Raw genomic sequence first — 25,902 nt, 5'->3', positions numbered from 1 at the left:
GATTATGGCGGAACATGCTGGCCCGTTTAAGGTGACCCGGATGGACCAGCACCAGGGTCCAGATTACAACGACCTGGAAGATGACGATATCTGATACAAAGAAACGTGAAGAAGACAAACATGAAATAATGCAGCTGCCACGAGATCAACGGTATATATGCTGTGCTATATCCGGTGTGTTCATTTCCATTATTTGATACACTTGTTGTACGTTCGCCGAAAGCGCTTGAACTTCTCGGGTGTGTTCCGTTTTGAACCCTGCAGTTTGTAATATGCTTCATATGAATGTAACATTTTGAATTACAAAAAAATAAAGATCATTTTGCCCGTGACTATTTGTACGAGGTATGTTTGGTCTTCAACTACTAATGGTGTCCACGTCAAAAAAAACAACGACTAATGGTGTCCACCCCAGGCGATGCATCTGCCGTGTGACAGCGGACATATGTGGCCTCAACCACCATGGGAGCCAATGTATGTGCCAATGTTCAGAGACGGCGAACATATTTGCTGCCGCCACCAGTGGCAGAGGCTCTCTACCGGTCTACCCACTCCCCCTCCGGGTGAACGTGAGGATCCAGTGACTTGCCTCTTGGCAGTCACGGCGTAACATGTGCCCACCCATCCAGTGTTCATTCTCCATCCTACGGACATCGACGATCGTATATAGTGAAAAAGCCAACACTTTACCATCTCACGAGTCTAGTGCAGCAGAGGCGAAAAGCCATCGTCAAAGCTCAGGCGGGGACAACGGATTTGCGTGGGTGGGCTCGTGCTCTTCCGCGCTTGGCCGACCGCGGAGAGCCAGCTCCGAGCAACCAACCTCCGTACTGCAGAGGTGAAGCAGCGCCACACAGCCGAGGAGGATCGCTGTTGTGCGTAAGATTCAGAATTATTTGATAGGATGAGGCCAAAGGAATCAAACACATAGTTGAAGGAATCAAACACGCACTGTTGCACAATCAAAAATAGCCACTGACTAGTGAAGGTCCCGAACTTCTAAACATGTCTTGATAATCAGACGAACAGTCCACTCGCGGCCTTGTTATCATCCAGGAGAAGCAATGGCTCGGCTTGGCCGAGCATGTGAGCATTTGCAAGTATGGGATGAGAAGGAGCAGCATCAATCAGCAAGAACCAGCTTACCAGCATGAACAAATTCGCCTCAATCACACATCAAGATGGCAATGGGGACGAAACCCACCGGGTTTTGCTTGTCCAAACCCATCCCCAAGAGAAAATCGCAAACCCGTCCCCGTCCCCATCAACGTGCGCGGGGTTAAATTTTTGCGCGTCCCCTAAACCCGTCGGGTTTTCTAAACCCACGGGGAACCCTTCCCCACGAGCAATCAATGAAAATAGTAACATTTGAAAGAAAAACAAGAGCATATTACAACAGCAGGCGACAACTGGGGAACCTAGGTTTAGGTTTAGGTGTTTTGTTGTGCGGGAGAGAGGCTTGAAGATCGAGCGACACTGCAGAAACTGAGCGAGGGGTTGGTTTGTACTCCAGGGCCATGACGCTGTGGGGCTCGGCTGCTCGGGCGCTGTGGCTGGGCCACTTGAGTCAAGATGGATCGTTGCCTACTAAGAAAACGTATTTTGATGGGTTTTATCGGGTTTCGGATTCGGGTAGTAATCAAAAGGGTTTAAACCCGTGAAACATGTCTGGTTTTATAATATACCCACGAGTAGCCCCGCGGGGATAGAAAGTCGCTCATCCCCGTCCCCTAATAGGGTAAAAACCCGTGGGGACGCCGGTTTGGGGGCCCCATTGCCATCTTGAATCACACATGTCTGTATAAATAGATCAAACTTCAACTTGACAGAGAACAAATTTGTTATAACCTCAAAAACTGGTGTTAATCTTGCTGAACACCAGATGCACCTACACAAAGGTCACTCATTAATCGATTTCTACACTGGTTGGATGCTCATGTAAAAACGGACAATGACGATTTCCGACGATCAACACACGTACATAGAAAACCCAGATCCGATGAATGCAGCCGGACGCATGCGAAGATGATTTTGTTCTGTCTGTTCATCCCGACCAGCTCATTGTTCGTATGCTTCTGCCCAAATCGTGCAAGCGTGGACTATGCACTATGGCGACGTAGCAGCACCAAAACAAGCACGCACTCTGCAGTTGCTCAACAATATCCTCTTCACCTCGCCATCCCGTCCCACTCCCAGCGCCTCGATCCACACTATCCCGCCATCGTATCCCTGGTCAGTGCACGAGGAAGGAGGCACTGCCCTAGGTGGCCGTGGTAGCCAGCGTCATGGTGGGCTCCGTGGAGCATGCGGAGGTGCCGTACGTGGGCACGGGGAGCAGCACCGTGGGCGGGGAGACTGACGGCTGGCAAGAGAGATCGGTGAACCCCCGCAAAAAAAGAGAGATCGGTGAAGGGGATCAACCAGGGCTGCCCATGTGCATACTGGAGACCGTGTGCTTGGGTCGACGTGGGCACGCAGCCGTCTCTCGATCTCGCTGGTCCATGGTGTTCGGATGTACAGCAGCCGGCTCGGCGACTTGTTCTTCTCACAATAGCTAGATCGAGGGGGTAGAGATTTATAGTACAGATTGGTATCTTTGGTATCTGAGTTGGCGAGTTGTACACGAATACACCTATCGTTCCCGTGCGTGATACCCGCCCGTTAGTAGTAACTAAATAAAATGTTTTTTTTTCTCATCAATCCGGACACAACGTTTCATTTTTCTTTTTCCATGGAATCGGACATGTAGACTTTGTTCCGCAGCGATTTTTTCTACCTTATTACCTGTTTGTAGATCTATTTGTAAATATCAGCCGTCAAAGTTTATAGTTAACACAAAATCAATGGATATAAGAAGATGACTTATGAAGAACTAAGAAAGCTTCCGTCCTTTAATATTAGGTCAAGATAAAGATGCAACAAGTTCTTTATTTTTGGTGCATGATTTAGCTCACATACACATGCGCACAACTCTATTTGTCCTCCTTTTATTAGCATTTATTTAGCATATTAATTTACCACGTATAAAAACCACGCACCAACACATAATTAGCTTACACTTAATTACTTTACATGCATCGTGCTAAGTAACTATTGACATTCTCCTGTAGGTAACCATCACATTTCCTCTAGGTCCTGGTAATATTTTATCATTCTCTAATTCGGGGAAAGGAGAGATCAACTCAAGCTCGAAGTTCCTCAGCAAATAGCTCCATATCACCTTGATTTGCATGAAAGCATAATCCTGTCCCAAGCAAGAATACCTCCCAGCACCAAACGATATGTCTGAAAACTTGCCGCCAGTTTTGTCCTCCTCTCTTCCTGGGCCAAACCGGCATGGATCATACACATTAGGGTTCTTAAATATGTAAGGCAACTTGTTGCTTACTGCTATGGAGCACGCCAAAGCATGCCCTTCTGGGATCTCATATTCCATGCCATCTCTGGTTTGCACAGCGAAGCTCTTGTGTGCATGACGAAGTAATAATGGCGTCGGAGAATAAAGCCTCAGTGCCTCTTTGATACAGAAACGCAAGGTATCCATCTTTGACAAGATGGTGTAGTCAATGGGTTCTCCATTTTGCTCAATGATTTTCTGTTGCTCTTCCATGGCAGCTGTCATGTACTTTTGATTGCTTAGCAGGCAAGCTCCTGTCCAGGTGCTGCTACTTGAGCTCGTATGCTGCCCGGCGAACAAGATGGCAATGAGTAGCCCGACGATCTCACTCTCTGTCATGGATCGGCCGTCACTGTATTTTGAGTCTATGAAGCTCTGCAACACATCGCCTTCGTTGTCATCATTGTTGTCCATAACTCGGGCTGGGCTAATTCTTCTACGTGATCTGACTATCTCGTGGAGTATTTCTCCCAGCCTTGCACGCGCTTCGTCGCGTCGGCGGTGCGGCGGAATTGGGAGGTGCGGGAAGAATAAGTTGATCATGTGGAAGCTGTTTTCAAATAGTTCATGGAGGAGTTTTGACACTTCTTCCAAGTTGTTGACTTTGATCTCATTGCCAAGCAAGCATCTGTTTGCGATCAACACGATTAGGTGGCCAAGCTCATGCTTTAAATCAACCGTGCCACTTTGTCCCCATTTTGCAAAGTAGTCCTACATACAAAAATTTCCATATCAAGGATTCTAAAAAGAAAGATTTATAATCAAAAAATAATAATCATAAGGTGGAGTAATTAAGTGCTGCATATCAATCAAAATAGAGGAACTTGCGTTCCTAATCAGGTTGCGTACATCCCCTGAGGCAGAGGCCGGGAAAGATATATCTTTATTATATAATAAAAGAAAAAATACCTCCACTTCGCAAACCATGGAATGAACATCTCTTCGCAACCTCGCCGGCTGTATCGCCTTGGTACAAAATCGGATCTGCTCATTCCTGGTAGCCATGTCCACACCAAACAGAACTCCTGGACCGAGGACGGGCACAATGATCTTAGCTGTATCCCCGAAGTCGATATCGGATGGCGATCCCTTGAAGAAATGAGGAGTGACCTCTGGCCCAACCAAAAATGTAACCTTCAAAAATTGATGACATGTACGTGAGATTGTAAGTCAAAGAATACTCTTAAATTTAAGATTCGTGCCATCTGCAAAATAATGTTAATTAAGGTCACCTTCTTTAGCCCGAAAAGGTTCACTGTGAACACACTTCCCATCTTCATGTGTAGTTCATGGATTGCAGCATGTAAACCCTTCTTGGGCGTCACAAGTGTGAGCAGGGCTGCCATTAGAGGAGCTCCACTCACAACATGTGGTGGGCGCTGAGTAATTGGTGATCTTTCTCCTTTGCGCACAAGATGAACAGTTCTGATTCTTGCAATGATCTTGGAGATGATCGTGGTGAGAACCACGAATGCTATGGTGAAACATGCTGCCGTGTGTATTGTGACCCTCTCCATGTCCATATGCGTATGCAGCGCTCAACTTTATGCAGATCTTGCTGAGGATAAAGGTTGTCAATTACACAATATAGAGCAAAAACATATGGAGAGAGAGAGAGAGAGAGAGAGAGAGAGAGAGAGAGAGAGAGAGAGAGAGATTATGTACGTACTAATTGTTTGTGCTTGAACCAGGCGTAGCTATAATCCTACAACAATTAACCAGAGACAAGACCTGCACTGAAGCTGAAAAAAATTGGAAATGGGATGAACCGTTTGGAGGTGGATGCATGAGAAGAACTACTAGTCGGGCAGGACAGGCGTTTTATAGATGCACCGAGGTTTCTTGACTTGCATGAGGTCTATAGAATACTTGTCCGGTCTCATTTAATAGTCGTTGATGCACCATATTGTTGACTACTACAAAGTGCCGGTTCAAAACTAAACTGAACTAATGGTCTGGTCTTGGTCCTAAAAAAACAATTGACCAGTTGCACAAAGGAAGAAAAATGCAATTAACCTTGATGTGGTGCAAACTACTGACTATATATTCATTCGCGACAAATGTTTCTATAGCTCATGTACCTGAATAGTGGATTCTCCACGTGGTTTGAGGTTTTAAATATCTTGTGAACTAATTACCTGGTAGTTTTCAATCTCGTACGCTCTCTTACTGGTGTCACGTGGGAGTTTTGTTGAGTTGTGAGAGATAGAAAGAAAGTAGAGAAAAGATTGCCTTCGCTTGATGAAAGGATGATTTCTTCATGGCTACTAGATCATTTCTGTTTATTTTGAGGTATTTCCATTTTATTTTTTGTTACAACATATTTGTATTTGTATTTGTGTGTGTGTGTGTGTGTGTGTGTGTGTGTGTGTGTGTGTGTGTGTGTGTGTGTGTGTGAGCGAGCTTTTCGTTTCTACTGTTTGAACCAGAAAGTTAGGGTGAGTGTAGCATCATACGTTCATCGGATATTAAGATTGGTCAGGGACTACACACGGCGAAATGGTTGAAAAATCAAATGCCAAGCATGTGCATGGAATTCCGCGGTTGGCATGCCATGGACGTGACGGAATTTGGAGGTAGTTGATTCCGTATAAACATCTTGCTTGAAGAAGACATGGAATTCTAAACTAGCCAAGTCATTCGATTTTCGGCCAATTTTCTTATTAATCGGTCAATGTTCTTCTTGATGAAAAAAGCAGAGCTCACGCTGGTCGCTTCAAAAAAAAAAAAAAACTAGCAAAGTCATGTGGTTTCTGCTTACCAACTCACAGTGACTATGGACAAGAGCCCCGAGTAATATCGGTCCAAGATTATAACGAATTAAGTATGTGTGTGTTGCCCTACAGTAGCATTTTGGTCGAGGGTCATGTGTGCAAGTTTAATCCCGTGTTTCTAGTGAAGCAGGAGGAACACCAACGTATGAGGGGTTGTGCCTCTCGTCTCATTGAAGCACGAGAGAGAACAAGGGACTGCGGCACACGGTAGAGAGTAGACTATTGGGAGGGTTACATGTCTATTGGTAGGCCGAAAATGCACACGTTGGATTCGTCAGCTCCCGTATGTAGTTGTAATTTCTGTTTTCTTGCACGACTTGTCTTCGATGCAGTAACCCCGTCTACACTACGCTATAAATGCCACAGTACAACAGTCCAGCACGTAGCTGGACCGGAGACCAAGGTCGGCAGCTGACCAGTCGCCATGGACATGATGAACCAGTCAATGCAAAGGTGTTTAGATATAAGATACTAAATAGCTTAGCAACTCAACTCCCCAAAGCATAGGTGTCTAACTTGTTGGTGCTAAGCTACCTTTTTTTCGACAAAGGACATTTCATTGAATAGATATATCGAGGTGATACGATCGCATGGAAAGAAAGCCCGGCCTCTGCATAGCTAGATGCACACAGCCAAAAAAGTTCAGAGTACCCTAAAAGCAAAAAATAATTCGATACAACGCCAATCAAAAAAACATGTCCAGCCAAAGGAGTGGCAGATCCTATCCGTAGGTCACACCGCCATCCATGGGGGTAGAAAACCTCCCTGACCGTACGCTCCAGCCGTGTAGACGCCATCATAAAAAGTTCTCTGTCCTCCGGCCTCTGCAGGATAGACCAAGTACGGAGCTATCGTGTACACACATGAATAGCCTACATAGGAGATGAGACACATTTGTTATTAAAAATCACATCATTCCTGGTAAGCCACAGTGCCCAGCATAAGGCCGCCGCTCCCACAAGAATATGTGCAGAAAATTGTTTATCAATACCCTGCAACCAGTTGCCGAACATGTTCCGTGCACTACGTGGTGGGTATAGATTCGAAGCTACTTGAACTATGGTCCAAACTGCCCGAGCGAACTTGCACTCAAAAAATAAGTGTTTAATAGACTCGTCATGTTGGCAAAAGACACATGTCTCGGAACCATGCCAGCTTCGTCGTGCCAGATTGTCTCTAGTTAGGATGACTCCTCTGTTAAGAAACCAGAGGAAAATCTTCACTCTTAGAGGGATTTTGAGCTTCCACAATTTCCTGTTATCAACTGGAACATCACAATGAACCATTGCATCATACATGGATTTGACAGAAAATTTGCCATTCTGATGCAAGTTCCATCGAAAAATGTCCGGCTCACCTGACAGTTGAATGTCCTCCAAGCGAGTGAGTAATTCATTCCATGCTGTCAGGCGAGGGCCAAAAAGGTCCCTACGGAAAGAAATATCAGGATTTTCTTGTCCTAATACTTGTTTGATTGTGACGAATTTATGCCTAACAATCCTATACAAGCTCGGATATTGCACCATTAGTGGGTTATTCCCTAGCCAGGTATCTTCCCAGAATCGAACCTGAGAACCGTCCCTAACTGAGAAGGTCCCAAATTGGAGAAAGAATTCCTTGGCCTTCATCACACCACTCCAGAAATGCGAATCCCCAGGTTTCCAATGAACTTGAGAAATGGCATTGGATCCCACATACTTGTTGCGAATGATTTCCTGCCATACTCTATTCTCAGTGAGTAGTTTGTAAACCCACTTGCTGAGAAGAGCAATGTTTTTAATCTCAAGGTCTTGGATTCCTAGCCCCCCTTGACTTTTAGGTCTGCATAACACGCTCCACCTAGCCAGTCGATATTTCTTGGATTCGTTAACGCATTGCCAAAAAATATCTAGATCTAAAGTAGTCTAGTCGCTGGAGAACCCTCTTCGGTAGGTGGAAGAATGACAACATATATAAAACCATGTTGCTTAGAACTGAATTGATCAAGATCAATCGTCCCTGTAAGACAAGAGCTTGGCCTTCCAACTAGCTAAGAGTTTCTCAAGTCTCTCTTCCACATACTTCCACTCAGCGATATTTAAGTGCCGATAGTGTATGGGAATACCCAGATATCGAATCGGAAACTGCCCGAGCTGGCATCCAAAAATCTCAGCGTACTCAGGTGCTGATTCTGCAGCATCGCCAAAGCAAAAAAGTTCGCTCTTATGAAAATTAATTTTGAGACCAGAAAGTTCCTCAAAAGCACATAAGAGCAACTTGAGATTTCTTTCCATATCTAGATCATGATCCATGAATAGAATAGTGTCATCCACATATTGTAGAATAGATAGGTCATCTTCTACCAAGTGTGGAATGACACCACTAATTTGACCGTCCAGCTTAGCCCGCTCAACAAGGGTAGCTAGCATGTCGGCCACAATGTTAAACAAAATAGGAGAAGCGGGGCCCCCTTGGCGAAGCCCCTTTCTTGTTTCAAAATAATTGCCAACGTCATCATTAACTTTTATGGCCACACTGCCTCCAGAGACAAAGCTATCTACCCAACAACACCATTTTTGTGAAAACCCCTTCATGCGCAAAGTTTGCAACAGAAAGGGCCACTTAACCTTATCGTAGGCTTTTTCAAAATCTATTTTAAGAATGACACCATTCAACTTTTTTTGGTGAAGCTCATGTACAGTTTCGTGCAAGACGACCACTCCATCTAATATGTTGCGGCCTTGCATAGATGCTGTTTGAGTGGGTTTTACGACATGGTCAGCCACCCCGTTCAACCGATTAGTTGCGACCTTCGTAAAGATTTTAAAACTTACATTCAAAAGGCAAATCGGACGATATTGTTGAATACGACTAGCCTCCTTAATCTTAGGCAATAGGATAATTTCCCCAAAGTTTAAACGAGAAATGTCAAGGTCTTCAGCATGCAGTTGGTTAAACAACTGAACCAAGTCTGCCTTAATGATGTCCCAAAAACATTGATAGAACTCTGCGGGAAAGCCATCCGGACCCGGAGCCTTGTTGTGTTCCATTTGAAACACCGCGGTTCGAATTTCCTCCTCAGAGAACGGGGAGGTTAGGAATTCATTTTCCGCTTCCGTAACTTGAGGAATGTCATGAGTAATGGATTCATCCAGCTGAAAATTTGATTCAGCTGAAGGTCCAAAAGGCTCTTTGTAATACTTAGTAATAAAAGTTCTAAGTGGTACATCCCCCTCAATTTGGCCTTCCTCCTGGTCAAGGCGAATATGCGTTTCTTTCTATGTCTGCCATTGGCAAGCATTTGAAAGTATTTTGTATTGTCATCACCTTGCACAAGCGAATCCACCTTGCACGTTGGTACCATTTAATCTCTTCCTCGCATAGTAGGCGGTCTATCTGCTCGTTTAGATTGCTTTTTTGCTCAATCTCAACTGCAGATAGAGGCCTCACCTCCGCTATTTTATCAAGGGAATCAATTAAGGTAGATAGTCGCAGTTTTTCTTTATTAAATGATTTAGCACCTAAACTCTTTTACGCATTAGTCAACGTCTTTCATTTAAGTGGTTTACATAGGTTTACGTGCTTGGCATTGATTTTTTTGGGTCACCAAGTGCTCTCTCTCCTCCTTAATTACTCTGTCGTGTCATTGTTTTGCTTATGTGGCGTGCTTAGCACCTGTCCAGCATGTAGCACTGGGAAGTGCCGGCGACTAGATTCCCTACACTGACTGGCACGGCGCGGCGAGTCCCGCTGGCGAACATGGCTGGGCGAGGTGACTCCCGACCGCCCCCACGGTTTCCAGCACAGCACTCGCCATCGCCAGCTGCTGCACCGCGCGGTGGAGACAGCACGGGGCGCGAGGTGGGTGATGCCGGGCAGGGCCATGCCGCGGCTCATGCAACAGACGCCGCGGTGCATCCGGCGGCGTGGAGCGTGGTTATTCTGGAGTTGTCTCTGGAGGCGGCAGCCATAGTGATTTTGCTCAGGGCCGCGGTGGCTTCAATGGCGGTCATGGCGGATACAAAGGTGGACGTGGAAACGACAGTGGCTATCAGGGCTATCATAATGGTTGGATCCAATGGAATGACGGGGGAGGAAGAGGTTATGGCAGCAACCAGTGGTAGCGGAATTTCAACCCTCCGCCTGGGGAGTTTGTCGAGGGTGCTACAGGGCCTCATTATCATTAGTGGGGATGTCAGGGAGGGGACAACCGGAACCCCCCCCTTTGTGTCGCCCGTACGCCCCCAAGGTATACCCTAAGTAGCCGATAATCAAACCGGCAAAGATTGACAGTGGGGCGGTCGCGGCGAAGACGGTCGTGGCTTCTACTTCCACGGCTTCTCTGCCTAATATTGCAATGGCGGCGGTTACGGCGTTGGCAGCGCTGACAGTGTCGGCCACGATGCCTACCGACGACAAAGATGGGATGAGCAACAAAGGTAGTGACAAAGCTGAAAATATGAGCGCTAATAAGGTGGCACGCAAGAAAGAAAAGATGACCTGCTATCGTTGTGGGCTGCCAGGCCACTTTGTGATTGATTGCACGGCGGTGTTATGTGACATATGCTTGAAGCATGTACACTCATCCGACGATTGTCCGCTGCTTCTGGTACCCACGCCTGTCATGAATATTTATGGTGTCTCAACACCAAGGTTATGTTCTTTGAGACTCCACGTACGATCTTGGTGACCCCCACGACGGAGAGCTCAAAGTTTGGTCTGGTCAGGGTTACTAAAGGGACATTGACAGAGGAACAGGTGTGTCAGCGGCTCAGACGGCTGCTTTCTGAGTCTTTCCACTTGTCACCTATCATGTTGGAGGATCAGGTATATAGAGTTGAGTTACCTAGGAGAGAGGATCTTAATCACTTGATTAAATGTGGATTAAGTAGGGTGCCCAGGAGCAAGTGTATTCTTGAGTTTGACGAGTGTACAAAACCTGAGCCGGCAAGGACACCGCTAGAGAAGGTATGGGTCAGACTCATAGGTGTTCCAGAGACTTTGCTTAATGATTTTCTTAATGTCTCGAGTCTCGGTTCTCTGTTCGGTAAAACAGAGAAGGGGGATATGCCATATACTCGTATGCATGGAGTTGCTAGGCTACTCGTCGGTGTGCTGGGTGCGGAATATATTCCAGATTATGTAGCATGTAACTATGATGGTCTGCTTTATGATCTCGATGTTGTGGTTGAGAAGGCTCCTTAGGCAGATAATAACAATGGGGACACCAATGTTCATATGATCGATGGCGGAGACAGAGACTGCAGTGGTAACCAGGGGGTGGATGGAAATCCCAATGACCAGTCCGGGAAGAAGGCGCCGATGGGAAAATCTACGCATTCGACTGAGCTGAGGATAGAGATGGGGTCGGCCCCCTTGTCCACTCCGGCGGCCTCTCTCTGGTTTGGTTCTTTCCAGGCGGTGTCCTCGCCTAGTCGCCTATGGAGAGACCGCGTGGAGATGGAGTACTCTGATGATGGCTTTCCTTTGGAGGCGATTGAGGATTATCACAGGCAGATGGTGGTTGAGGTTTCACTGCAGTTGTCACCGCAGAAGAGGCGAGTCGCTCCTGAGGTGGAGGATATCCCTTCTTCTGAGCTGGAAGGTGCCTCCTCTGGCCGACCGATCGGGTTCGCCCTGGATTTTTACACATCCTCAGTCGCCTCATTAGACTGGCTTGACATAGGTGGTGTTCGCGTTGGACAGTGACACAGGTGGAGCTTTATTGGACTAAGAAAACCTCGAAGCTATTTATATACGAGGGATCATTTATTATAAAGGAAAAATAGCAATGAAACAACCGACTCCTAAACAATAGTTGTGGATATACCAATGAAACAAAATAGATGGGCAGTTGCAGAAGTAAGCTAACTACATTATTAATAATAAGGAAAAATATGAAGACATTCAGAAATCAATTAAAATCCTCTTATGTATCATCTTCAGAAATGACGGTATTCTTGCATGAGGTTTGCTCATGCACACGATGACATGGTAATGTGCTACATGGCCATATAGAATTGCGATGACATTTAGAAATTGATGAATACCCCTCTTATGCATCGTTCAGATGATCACACGGCCGGAACTAAACTTGGCCTTCATTTATGCAATCAGCTATGGTGGTCTTTATTTGCACATCTCCCTACAGTGGAAAGTTCGGTGGTGCTAGGTGCTGAGCGTAGGCAAAACGGCCAGCGCTTAACATGTGCTTATTATGCTTAGGTGTGCGCTTCGTTCAGAAATGGAAAAGTGGAGGCAAAACACTTGTTCATCGCCTAGCGCTTAAAAAAACCTTGTTTCCCTATGATATACGACATAAGATTTCGTTATAGTAAAAAATACAATAATCGCAATCAATGCATATAGTGGGTAAAGTGGTGTGCCGAAACAAACTCTCTGTCACTCCCCTCTCACTGACAATTTAAAGAGAAACTGAGGATTGCCACTCAATTCAATGGCATTTCAGTCTCACTCCATTCTCTCAATGACAGTTGTTCAGGACCCAAATGACATGAAACATCAAGTGGTAATTCCGTAATTGGCAATGAATGCAGTGGCAAATTCTTAAAACCTCCCAATTTAGATAGCACCAACTTATAACTTGACTTGCCATTATTTAATTTGAAACCACTGCGTTATCACAATAATACGGCACAAACATAGATGACCAACATGATTCATGAATCATGATACACACGTCAAGTATCAGCATTCAGGAAAGTAGACTGAGCAACTTAAATGAAGAATTGGAAAAGAAACAGGGGTTAAGACCTTATGAAAATGTAATCTGCACAGCTCAGGATCATCTTCCAGCTCAGGATCATCTTGCAGTGATTCAAACTCGGTCCTAATAGAACTTTCTAGTTAACAACACAGAACCTACAAATTGCACACCATGCGTATGTTCAAATTAAATATGCCAAGCATTTACCAAGTAATTCAATAACTTCCCTTTCGTTTCCAATGCAGAGCGTCCAAATTCTTTTATTAATTTGGTGTTGCAATCTAAAGACTAAGTTAGAAGTATCTTAACATGAAGTACTTACTTACTTCAAAAACTTCATACACAAAACAATTTGATGCAAACTAATCAGCAGTCCAAAAATTTCAGAGCTAATCAAAAGCTCGTTGTAATTTAAAAAAAGCAGGGACACATATTTGGTGTATGTTTAGTAAAAGGCTAGGGTTTATCTTGGTATCTGAAAACTTAATGCATGAGCTCAACATTACTACTGGAGCTAGGACCAAGGACCATGACATCAGTAAATCGGAAAAACAAGGAACAAGGTTTTACGCAATGTAAAATAATGAACATGTAATTGCATCAAAGGATATCTTACATGACAATACAAGTACTTCTAGTGCTTTTTTCTTCGACAATGCTTGGGATTTACATGCACGCAGTTGACGAGATATTGTCTCTTCAAACGAATTCAGAACTGACAGACACTTATCATCACCTTCACCATTCAAAGGCCGTCCAAAAGTCATCGTAAAGAGGTCTTCTTCCTACAAAAGCTTATGATGAAGACCATATCTTATATAATAAGTGGGAGTATTTGACTTAGATTAAAGAATAGATAACATTGTCTATGCCATCCTATGAGTCTATGAGATATGTAAGCAAATCACAATCCACACAGAATCCTAGGTTGGGCAAAGCACGGGAAAGCCAAAATCAAAACACGACAACAAACCTAAGAAGCCAAATTTACAGTCAATTCGAGGCTCGTTTTTCATTTCACTTGACAGTTGATGAAAACAAAATTCAAGTTCGCCATTTTTTTTTGTTTGGGCTTTCAGAAGATGAATTCACTAAACCAATCGAACTACCAGATTCAAATCCTAACAAAATTCAGGTTCGCCAAATTTTGTTGTTCCGGCTTTCTGTTCAATTATCCTGCCCATCCAAAGGTTGATCCAAATCCAGCAAAACAAACACCAAATTGGTTTGAAGAACCAAATAGATGCACACTCAGCACAAACACCACATCGCCTAGGAATTAAAGGAAAGCAACACAGTGTCGGCGTGCCTTTTATCTTCTGACGATTGGCCAATGCAAACCTGCTCCAATACATGAAACTGCATGCTTGCGGCAACGCATTCGTAATATAGTATATGATACCTTATAAACTCACGCAAATAGGACAACAAACTGTACTCTGCTCGTAACGCGAGTTCGTTCCATTTGTACAGAAAAGGAGTGAGAAAATGAGCACAATCTAGTCACTTCAATGCAAACACGCATTTCACATTGCTGGAAACAAACTGTGAACCCGATCAAGCAGAAGCAGGCATCCAGACACACACGAGATAGATCGAGCAACAGTCCGTAGACCTGCTAATACTCCCCGCTCTTCAAAATAACTTATTTCTCACTTTCAACGTCTCATAAAATAGAGCAGGGAAGCGGGTTAGGCGCATCGAGCTTACCAGCGCATGCCGCGACGAGGCGTCGGCCCAGACGCCCTAGTCACCGGACGGGGGTGTGGAGGGCTGTATCACGGGGCCGGCGGGCGAGGAGGAGCTTGCCTCCATCGGTTGTTTCCCCATAGCCGAGGGCTCCATCCAACCCTCGACTGAGGAGGACGTAGAGCCGCGCCCCTCTCCACCAGCCCGTTCGATCCCGAGGCGGAGGAAGCGCCGACGACCGCATCGACCTCGTCTTGATTGTGCTCGTCCTGCTGCGGCTTTCTCGGGACGAGACCTCGCGGCGTCGCCCGCCTTGATGCGGGACCGTGGGAAGGCTGGCTTTCTCGGGACGAGACCTCGAGCCACGCCGCAACTTTCTACAAGGAAATCACCAAGAGGAGAAGATCCGCCCGAGAAGCCAGCCTTCCTTCGGTGGCCAGAGCAGGAGCAGCGATGGGGGCAGCTAGCGGTGGCGGCCGTGGCGGCAGCAACCCTCGATGAGGAGTGGGGAGAGGAGGTTGCGTGTGGGAAAAACAAAGGAAAGATATTTCTTGGATAGGAGGCCTGATCCTACGACACGATTGGCCAGGCACGGCACGAAGATTGGACAGAACAGTGCGGCTCGATGACGTGGCTAACCCGAGCGTTGGCCCTTTGCGCCACTCTTATTGTTTTTGATTGTCGAATACGTATAGATCCCAGTTTAGAGGAGGCCCACTGTTAGGAGAGGTAGATTGCCCACCAAAAATGCTACATCGACGAAAAATGGCAATGCTACACACACGGGCGGATGACTACGGAATCAACGGAACCTGATTAGCTGGCATGGTTTAATTGGAGATTAAGGGGGAAACGGGGCCGTCCCATGCAAATCAGAGGGGGCGAAGGTTAATTAGTGTGAAATATTCGCCCGTGATTGTCCGTGTGTCTAGGATTTTCGGACCAAAATCAACGGAACATAGCCTTCCCAAAGTAACTAAATGGCCGTCCTGAATTTCAGGGGTGGGCCCCTGCCTTGTACTAATATCCAATCAAATGAGACCACATCATCACGTACGTAATTACGTTTCTTAGCTTAATTTTTTTTTCAATAAAGGGTGGATTTTATTAGCTCATAAAGAAGCATCAAGAAGATACAAACCAAAAGAGCACACAACTAGCCTCTGCATAGCTAAGATGCACACAGCCAACACAAACGCACACACACAAAAAACACAGCAGCAAATAGCAAAGTCATATAAGACCAAAGCTATACGTAGCCGAGGAAAAAAGAAAAACCCAAAGTGATCAGAGCCACGATCGACAAACTACAGTAAACACCATATCCGCACCAATTATCTAATGACACCACACAGACAACGAGGTTCTTCAACAGCAACGCCTTCAAGAAGAGAGCGACACTCAAGCGTCGCCGTTACCGGATTCAACCACCAAGGGCAGAATCTATGTTTTCACCTTGAAGAATCAGTCAGAGCATATCCGGACAATGCCTTCAACAAGGTAACGACGTAAAAAAAAATCGCCATTGCCAGACATAACCAGTTCGGTTCAGACCTAGGCTTTCACCCCGGACCTCGCGACCGGGTGCTCGAGTAGCACCACCATCGAAGTCATGCAAGTGTTGTCGCCGCCACTTTTCCACGATCCAAGCAGTTACATGCGATGTGACCGCCGCCACTGCACAACCATTCCTTTGCGTTAAGTGGTCGCTCATAATTTGCATCCGACTGCCGAAGTCAACCACTGGATCCTGAGATGGACCGAAGAATGACCATCGCTGATTTGGAGACGTAGAAGGTCGCTGCAGCACAGTGTGCAGTCATCCTCACTCGGTCGACCGAATCTGAATCACCACCACCAAGCCGTGGATCATAGCGCCGCGGGTGGTCACCACCAGATCCATGGTTGCCGGCCACGAACCTTCATGGGATCGCGAGGTCTTGTAACCATGCCCGTGTAAGATGTAATCGTAGATGACAATGCATCCGTACGCGAGCCATGGCGCCAATTGTAGCAAGGAGTCAACGCACTTCAGGATCAAGTGCGCCGCCAAGAGCCCACAAGGGCCATCAGACGGCTCCATGCACGAAGATCTAAGAGATGCCTGGTGAGCCACCGTGCATCCATGTAAGCATGCATCATGTACCTTCGTACGTGCTTGATACATGCAAATGAGATGCCTTTCAGCCACGATCTGGAGTCCCTACACCGTCAGCCAGAGGAGGAGACACCGCACGAGAAGCTGCGAGCCTGCGACTTGAAGCCGCTGATCGACCACTTGATCCAGAGGGAAGACCCTGACAAGATCACAGGCTACCGTGCAGCTCATACCCCGGGCGACGCCGGCCCACCGCGCAGCACATCTGCCACATACGCATCCCTCTACACCGCCGCCCGCTGCACGTAGAATGAGTCCTCGCCGTCGCCGTCGGCCGCCGTTTCTTAGCTTAATTTACAAGTGTAGCAAAGCTCCTGCCCAACTATACAAAATGATTTATCTATAAAGTGAAGCCAGCAGTTTCAGAAGAACATGAAATGAATTTATTTATTTTATTACTAATAAAATGTGGTGGACAAAGGTACACGGTACAGTGCAAAAGGGAAGCACACGGCGGAGGCCGGATCACAATTGTCCACGAGCCGTACGTCCAGAGCACCGGCGGGCCATCAACTCTTCCATGAGCTGCCCTACATCATCGTAGGACGACCCGCCCTTCTCCACGGCGGCCCTCGCCTTGGCGCCGAGCTCCTCAGCCTTCTTCCACATCGTCTCCTTTTTCATCACTTTCCTGATGGATTCGGCGATCACCTCGCTGCCGATAAGTCGGTGGGTCTCCATCCATGTTGCGTAGTCCTCCGCACCGACGCCGACGCCCACCTCAAGCACCTCCACGACGAGCTTCTCGTTGTGAAACTGGTCGGCGTACCGCGGCCACGTCACCATCGGCACGCCGGCGCTCACAGCCTCGAGCGTGGAGTTCCACCCTCAGTGCGTCATGTAACCACCCACGGCGGGGTGGTTCAAGATGAGCACCTGCAGCGCCCAGCCCCGGACGATGTACCCGCGGTGCGCCATCGGGAACCCGTCTGGCATACACAGATCTGTTGATGCACTGCCATTGGCGATGACCCACAGGAAGTTTTTGCCCGAGAGGTCAAGGCCGCGGGCGAGCTCCCGCATCTGCTCCGGCGAGAAGATTGTCATAGTGCCGAAGGAGACGTACAACACTGAGCTGGCCGGCTTCTCGTCGAGCCACCGCAGGCACACGATGGACTCCGGTGAGAGCGCGCCCGCAACGGCGCCTCTTGACGTCACGTCCTTCCCGCTGCCGCTTGCGAGCGCAACCGGGCCGACAAGCCAAGCTCGGCCGTGGAGTGTGGCGCGATAGTGCTCGGCGTAGGCCGGCTCCAGCTCGTGGAAGCTGTTGAAGAGCTCTCCGTAGCTCCGCCGGTCCGCGGCGTGGATGAGCTGGAACAATGCCCACTCATGTGGCCGCTTCACAGGGTCCATCATCTGCCCCCGCAGCTCCACCACCCGGTGCGGCAGCCCCGGCAGAGAGACGACGGTGGCTGGGTCGTCGGAGCACGCCTCGAACGGGTTGCTGCGGAGCATGGCTTCGGTGCAGGAACGGGCGAACATGCTGGTGCCGAGGAACGTGATGCGCGGGATTCCATGCTCTGCGGCGTCATCCACGGACCAGTGGAAGAGGCCGTCGGAGACGACGGCGTCGATCTCGGCGTGGTGGTCGGACAGGAAGCGGCGGAAGGGCTCCCGGAGCAGCTCCGCCGTCCGGAGGAACCTGTCGTTGTAGTCCTTGGATGTTAGGCCAGTCCCGCTCTCGGCGCTGGGGGGAAGCCCGACGTCGGGGAAAGGAACGACGACAACATCCACTGACCCCAGGGAAGTGTTGGCACGGTCGACGATGGAGCGGATGGTCGAAGCTTGCAATGGTGTGGTGAGGATGGTGCACCTAACGCCACGGGCGGCGAAGAGCGCGGCCATGTCGGCCATCGGGATGAGGTGGCCGGGGAGGAGGAACGGGAAGAAGAGCATGCGCAACGGGGGCTGCTCGTCACCCTCCGTTGGCGCCATGGATGCATCCATGCCCAGCCTACCCACAGCTTCCGCTCTTGTGGAGGCTTAGAAGAGCTGGATGAGTACTAGCACGTACGTTCGAACTAACAACTGGTGTGACAGTGATGACCGCATTTAATCTGTGCTGCAGACAGCTCGATTATTGTACTAGATAGGAATAGGACATAAGTTCAAAAAAAAAAGATAGGAATAGGACATGTGAGCTAGCTAGATTAGTCGGTCAGAATTTACACATGCAATTAAGAGGACGTCGGTGGTTGCTGTCATGCATTCAACTCAAATCAATCACGAGTTTGAGAGGTTTGGGTCCCAACCTACCGATCGAGAGCATTGTATGCATGCGTATACTCACTCCGTCTCCAAAACAAGGCTCAAAGATTTTACCTGTACTCAAATGGTGCAAAGTTTAACTAAATCTGTATAAGAAAACTAAACCAAATTAATTGGTATCATTAGATGGGCAAAATACTGTGTATTTTCATATATAATATAATGGTTCATAGTTTTGTTTAGCTGTGCTCCAAGGATGGAACATGCTTTGAGGACGTACGTCTCCTCTATATGATTCCTCGGTACGGGTCGGAATTAATCATGGTGCAGAGATGATTCATCTTTTGACTCTAGACAATATGCAAGAGTTTCATTGCTCTTGCGGCCTATGCATGGACCGATGCACACGGCCAACAAAGTTTACAACGCCTTCTGCCACACGGCATATAGACCACAGATTCAGCTTTACAATGTTTCCAAAGGAAGTATAACATTGATGCACCATTTCATTCCCAAACACATGTGCGGGTGCCTATTACAGAACCGAAGAAAAAGCCTGTTTATCACCTCTGTACCCCTTCAGAGCGTCGACAACGGTAACACGGCCGGGATGGCGTGGAAGATGGCGTGGCCCGCTGCCAAGGCTCCGACCAGTGGTCTAGACAGGTAACCGCCACAAATAAGGTTTCTGTGAATTTGTTTCCTTTAGTAAATTTACCATTTTCTGATGTCTGCCACTGAGGGTCCTTGGTCGCCGTTAAACACCGGTTTCTGGATACTTGGATAGAGCGGCGTGATTGAAGATTCTGAAATCCTCATTTGTGAAAGATAAAACAGGGGCAGATAAAAAGAACCATGTGTTGGGCAAGGATGGAAATAGGAAATATCTAAAAAAAATTAAGGTGCGATGAAGAACACCCGTCATGGAAATGGTATTTTGGCTACAAACTTTTGTATACCAATAAGTCAACTGATATTTATGGGACAAACAAACAGTTGAAATGTTGATACAAATGGCGACACATGACAAATCTAGAATCACAGATACACTAGCTGCCCTGCTAGTCTGTACAATAATAGAGACTAAACATAAAGACATGTATTTAGTAGTATCAATCACTATGGGAAACTGTGTATGAAGGGTAACTTCTCAGCTCAGTTATTACAACCCTGCTGAAATTTCAACTTTTCCTTACCTGGTTATATTCAAATTGTAGAAGAGCTTCCAGATATAGCTTGAAGCAATCTTGGCACTGGGGGCATATCAAGCTCTACTAGACCCTTGAGAACCTGAACCACATCGCCCATTGTCGGACGATCAAATTCATGATCTTGAATGCACCAACATGCAGCTTTGCGAGCTCTTTCAACCTCCTCCACGTTGATGTCACCATGTAATTGTTGATCGACCAAAGTCCTGACATCTCCCTCAAGAAGCTTAATTGCGGCTTGCACAGGAAAGTAAACATCATGATCACTATTACTTGTACATTCTTGAGGTGATAAGTTCCTCCTTCCAGATATGATTTCTAGCACTACCATTTCATAGCTGTAAACATCAACTTTTTGTGTAATACCCACTCCACTAATCCATTGAGGCGCGAGGTATCCTAAGGTTCCTCTCATTGTTGTCAGAACTCGACTAAAGTTCCTTCCCATAAGTTTTGCCATCCCAAAATCTGCAATTTTAGGATCAAAATAGTACGTACATATTTTTTTTGGCATAGGACAGAATTTAATATACACTTTTCACACCCTCTGCAAAAAACGAAGCATATGTTTTTCTCACAATTTTTTTTGTGATTCTACAGAACACTCCAGCCTAAATATATTTTCTAGCAATGTTTTAGATTCAATGTTTTATCCAGGAAGCAGCACTGAAAAGCATTTGGCAGCCAAGCATTACAGACAGGATCCTATGAATTGAGCAATTCAGGCTCATTTGTCTTCTTAATGTTAGTTTCAAAATTTTTACCAAGGTCAGGACTAATAGGCTCACGCAGACTGCGCATTCTGTGGTGCAGCATACCCAAACTGCTTTCATGCCGGACAGGAACATCCTCAAGGGGGTTGTGGTCCTTCATGAAACGCTCCATGAGATTCACACGAAAAAACTAGATGGAGTTGTTTTCAAGGTTGATTTCAAGAAAGCGTACGATAAAGTCAAATGGCCTTTCCTTCAATAGGCCTTACGTATGAAGGGCTTTGATGAAGCTTGGTGACGTCAGGTAGAATCTTTCACGAAAAAAGGGAGTGCTGGAATTAAAGTGAATGACGACATAGGTCATTACTTCCAGACACACAAAGGCCTGAGACAAGTTGATCCAATGTCTCCTATTCTGTTCAACATTGTGGTTGATATGTTGGCAATTCTGATAGGTAGGGCAAAGGAGGCCGGTCAGGTGGGTGGCTTGGTGCCTCATCTAGTTGATGGTGGTGTGTCCATCCTGCAGTACGCTGATGATACAATTATCTTTATGGAGCACGACTTGGCAAAAGCGAGAAATATGAAGCCGGTGTTATGCTTATTTGAACAATTGACTGGATTGAAGATTAACTTTCATAAAAGCGAGTTGTTCTATTTTGGTAGAGCCAATGAGGAACGAGAGGCTTATAGGCAATTGTTTGGATGCGAACTGGGGGCATTATCTTTCACGTACTTAGGTATACCCATTCACCATCGTAAGCTGACAAACAGAGAATGGAAGTGCATCGAGGATCGGTTTGAGAAGAAACTGAGTTGCTGGAAGGGCAAACTCATGTCATATGGAGGCCGATTGATTCTTATCAATTCGGTGCTCACGAGTATGCCTATGTTTCTCTTATCTTTCTTCGAAGTCCCAGTTGGTGTTAGGAAAAGGCTGGACTTCTATCGATCCCGATTCTTCTGGCAGAGTGATGAACTAAAGAGAAAATACCGACTCGCCAAATGGGATATCATCTGTCGACCAAAGGACCAGGGGGCCTTGGTATTGAGAATCTTGAAGTCAAGAACATATGTCTTCTCAGTAAGTGGCTCTATAAGTTATCAGTTGAGACTGAGGCCACATGGGCGCAGATTCTCCGTAGTAAGTATCTGCAGTCCAAGACTTTGTCCCAGGCGACAGTGAGACCAACTGACTCGCCTTTTTGGAAGAGGCTTATGAGAGTCAAAGGTGCCTTCTTTAATAGAACAAAGTTTATAGTCGGTAATGGCACCACCACTCGCTTCTGGGAGGATACTTGGCTTGGTGAAACGCCGCTGGCGCTTCAGTATTCGTCCTTGTATCGTATTGTTCAATGACGTGATGCTACTGTTGCAATGTTTTGGCAGTCAATTCCCCTTAATATTCAGTTTAGGAGGGCACTTGTTGGCGACCGGTGGGAAGCATGGCTTCATTTGGTGAGTAGACTGATGGAGGTTCAGCTATCTCATCAGCCCGATCAGTTGTGTTGGAAGCTTACTAGGTCTAGAGAGTTCACAGTTAAGTCGATGTATATCGATGTCTTTAACTCTAGTGCCATTCCTAGTCCCAAAGATGTTTGGAAAGTCAAAGTTCCTTTGAAAATTAAAGTGTTTATGTGGTTTGTGCATAAACGAGTCATTTTAACAAATGATAATTTGGTTAAGCGCAACTGGACAGGATCTACTAGGTGTAGTTTTTGTGATCGGGATGAAACTATCAAGCACCTATTCTTTGGCTGCCCGTTGGCGAGAGTTTTGTGGCACACGGTGCACATTGCCTTTAACATTACTTCTCCGAATTTGGTCACTACGTTATTTGGAACGTGACTTGTTGGGATAGAGTCCGAAACAGCTAGACACATTCGCGTAGGAGTATGTGCTTTGTTGTGGGCAATTTGGAACTACAGAAATGATTTGGCTTTTAACAGAAGAACAAATATTCATTTTTTGCAGGTTTTATTCCGAGCTACTGCGTTGATCCGTATGTGGTCGTTACTCACTCCGACGGAGGCCAGGGAGCGTTTGGTTACTGGATCTGTCCGATGGGAGATGGTAGCGCGGGATATCTTCAACCGGTTTGGATGGCGGTCATGTAATAGGATAGGCGATTAGTTTACCTATCTTTGTTATGCCAGCCGGTTGTGGCTTTTGGGCCTTTTGTTTTTTGCGTTGTGGCTGTTTGTGAGCTTGCCGTTATTTTGTTTTTAGAATATAAGACCTTGTTGGACCTCTTTATTTATTTATAAATGTGGCCGTATGCATCATCTGATGCAGAGGCCGGGGAGTCCTCCTTTTCGAAAAAAAATGACACGGCAGAGAAATGGAAACAAATGCGCCTCTTAACTAATCAAGTGTTGACAAACTTTTTGGTTGGAGGAGAAACTGTGCCTAGTGTGTGTCAGTTAAGGTAAGACCTCCTAGTGCGGGTCAAGTTAGTTTGGCATCATTGTGTTTAATTAGAGAAAGAGTAGTATGGCATGTGACCTGGTCCTTAACTTACCAGAACTGAAGTTGTGTATACCAGTACTTACCAGAACTGAACTTGGGGTCAGTGAATATGTTTCTTCAGATAGCAGAACAACAAGAAAAGTGTGATGGTGATGCTTGAAAAAAGATTGTTAGTATTAGCTTTGTTTTTCTGAAAGAAATTGTTTTGACTTGAATAAGAAGCAGTGTATGATGTTGTGCTGATATACGCTGTCATTATCATATTCTATGCAAGCTAAATTATGTAGTAGCAGATTCGGAACCTGATGTTGTTGGAGATCGTGAAAGAAACTCAGGCGGAAGAAGGATGAAGGAAAGACGTCGTATGCGAGCCGTTGCTAAATTCTGTCCAAAGCATGTTACAGAACTTGAAAAAAAAGCATGGTGAGCCCACCAAGATACGTGCGTCGGTGCTATACCGACCACGCCCTCAGAACGTGAGCAGCCTCCGGCGACAACCTCCCATGGCTGGACAGGTAACTGTCTGTGTTACACCCCGTATGCAGGGTCGCTGGGAGAAGGCATTAGCGAAGCGTGCAGACTGCAGAGGCAGAAATGAATGAGGTGCAGCAGCAAAGGATGAAGGAGCTGACGAAACTGATCCAGCTCGAGAAAAAACACAACGAGAGCAAGAGACGGTTGTGCCGGACGGCGGGACCCGCAAGTCAGCCAGACCCCCAGCCCCATCTATTCGTGATGAATGGGTCATTTGGTGTTAGTGTTGTGGGGTACGATTGTAAGGGACTGATGTTTGATGAGTAGTCTACAATTGTGTACACCAGCGTGGGTGACATGTGAGGCATCCTGACAGGTGCTGCTAAAACAAGTTAGGGAGGGCCAAACTATAGCAAAATAGATTTTCAGCGGCAAAAGATTACTAATTATGTCACTGTTCATAGCAAATTAGCAGCAAAATCCAGATGTTAGGGGCGGCCAGGGCCCCTGCTGGTCCCCCCTGTCTCCGCCACTGGATCGATTACCTCCTTCCACCCCGTCTCTTCCTTGAGTTGTAACCTGACCTGATACTCTGAAACTACCAAGCTGAGTGGAACAATTCGCCGACTCTGACTGTGCTCTAGTCTATTTTCCATAGTCATTTGCCGCTTTCTTGAGCCCAACACTATTTGCTGTTACACAAACTGATGGGAACATGAAGGCAACTGGAGTATATCAGAGATGAAACACGTATCACCCAGAAACTGAGAACAATTTCTTTCTTCAGCCACCCTCCCGCCCTCCCCAAAATGATGGGAGCTATCGTCAGTGCCTGATTGCCTCGTCTTCTCTTTGAATATTGTTCATGACAATATCGTTTTTGGGCAGTGTCTTTCTCCTGGTGATGGTTGAAACTGAAAAAACATATTACCCAGAAATCGAGTTGTTACCAAAAAGGCTTTCGCCCCGCTTTATAAATAAAGCAATGACCAACAACATCCAGGTACAGACGCACACCACCACAACACACGCACACACCCAAAGCGGGATACATAGGCGTTGAGCGCAGCAACACGGCCCCTAGCACTACTCGAGCACCTGGGACTCCACCAGTGAACACGCCACCACGAAGAGATGTAGCCGCATACGACGAACCGTGGGCTCCAAGACGGTGCCTTCAGGAAGGGTACGACACGGGAGCGTCGCCACCGCCTGATCCGAGGATCAAGATTTCCCCCGGAGCCACACGACAGACAATGAGAGCCGCGACGACGCCTTCAAGAAGGCAACGAGCTACGCCGCCGGCGGTCTGTCGGCCAATACTCACTGCCATCGAACGCTGCACCCCGACAACCACGCCGCCCACACGGCCATGACCACCGCGCAGCACCAAGCGACGGGCTCTGCCCATGAGCACCGCGCAACCACCACCAGGGCCGCCGCCCTAGAATCCAAGACCTAGGAACCACCACAACCGACACCCGCCGCTACCCCAACGGAAGAGACGATCGGATCCCGGGGCACACAAGTCCATCGATTCGTCCTCCAGCTCCGGGCGCGAGACTAGCTTGGTCCTACTGCCGGGCGCGAGACGAACTCGGTCCTGCTGCCGGGCGCGAGACGGGCTCGGTCCTGCTGCCGGGCGCGAGACGAGGAGGTCCTGCTACCGGGCGCGAGACAAGCACAGTCCTGCTGCCCGAGCACGGGACTAGCGATGGGTCGCAGCAGGGAGAGGGCCATCCCACCGACGAAGATTGCGCCCGGGCATCGAGAAGAGGGGTCGAAGCTCTTCACAGGCCGCTCACCAACGGGCCGACGCCGAAGAAGTCCGGCCGCCGCCGTGAGACGATCCTGACCACCGCCATGAGCCACCACCACGCCGTGGTAGCCCACATCCCCGCCGAGCACAGCCCGCGGCACCTGCCATCGCCGGATCGACCAGGGGCCGGCAGGTCCACCACCACCAGGGAACGCTGCAGCAGGGGCAGCCACCGGAGCAGGCCACCACCTACGGCGAGCCGGGGCCCCGCCACCACAAGGGCCCAGAGCACCTGAGCCGCAGCCGCGACGGATCTGGGCCGCGCCCACACACCGCCGCCTCCG

At 47.4% G+C, this 25,902-nt stretch overlaps 1 protein-coding gene and 1 pseudogene across 1 annotated transcript; both read right to left on the bottom strand.

Annotated features, from left to right (window-relative positions):
* Positions 1-3,082: 3,082 nt before the first annotated feature.
* On the bottom strand, positions 3,083-4,914 carry LOC119360211 (obtusifoliol 14-alpha demethylase-like). The gene is made up of 3 exons (XM_037625953.1): positions 4,630-4,914; positions 4,307-4,531; positions 3,083-4,108 (listed from the first exon to the last, which is right to left on the bottom strand). Exons 1-3 carry the CDS (start codon positions 4,912-4,914, stop codon positions 3,083-3,085), a joined length of 1,536 nt encoding a protein of 511 aa, XP_037481850.1.
* Positions 4,915-17,097: 12,183 nt separating this feature from the next.
* LOC119361741 lies at positions 17,098-18,744 on the bottom strand (annotated as a pseudogene).
* Positions 18,745-25,902: the final 7,158 nt, after the last annotated feature.

This window comes from Triticum dicoccoides, chromosome 2B (genome assembly GCF_002162155.2).
Source record: "Triticum dicoccoides isolate Atlit2015 ecotype Zavitan chromosome 2B, WEW_v2.0, whole genome shotgun sequence".
NCBI classification, from domain to species: domain Eukaryota; kingdom Viridiplantae; phylum Streptophyta; class Magnoliopsida; order Poales; family Poaceae; genus Triticum; species Triticum dicoccoides.
The sequence above is the reverse complement of the archived record's forward strand: the minus strand, read 5'-3'. Positions and strand labels throughout refer to the sequence as shown.

Bases quoted from the DNA above. Each gene is read 5' to 3' on its own strand.
- LOC119360211 (XM_037625953.1), bottom strand. From the start codon at position 4,914: ATGGAGAGGGTCACAATACACACGGCAGCATGTTTCACCATAGCATTC. The intron at 4,532-4,629 runs GTGACCTTAATT...CAATTTTTGAAG, and splicing joins ACCTTTTCGGGCTAAAGAAG to GTTACATTTTTGGTTGGGCC. The intron at 4,109-4,306 runs GTATTTTTTCTT...TTTTGTATGTAG, and splicing joins CCATGGTTTGCGAAGTGGAG to GACTACTTTGCAAAATGGGG.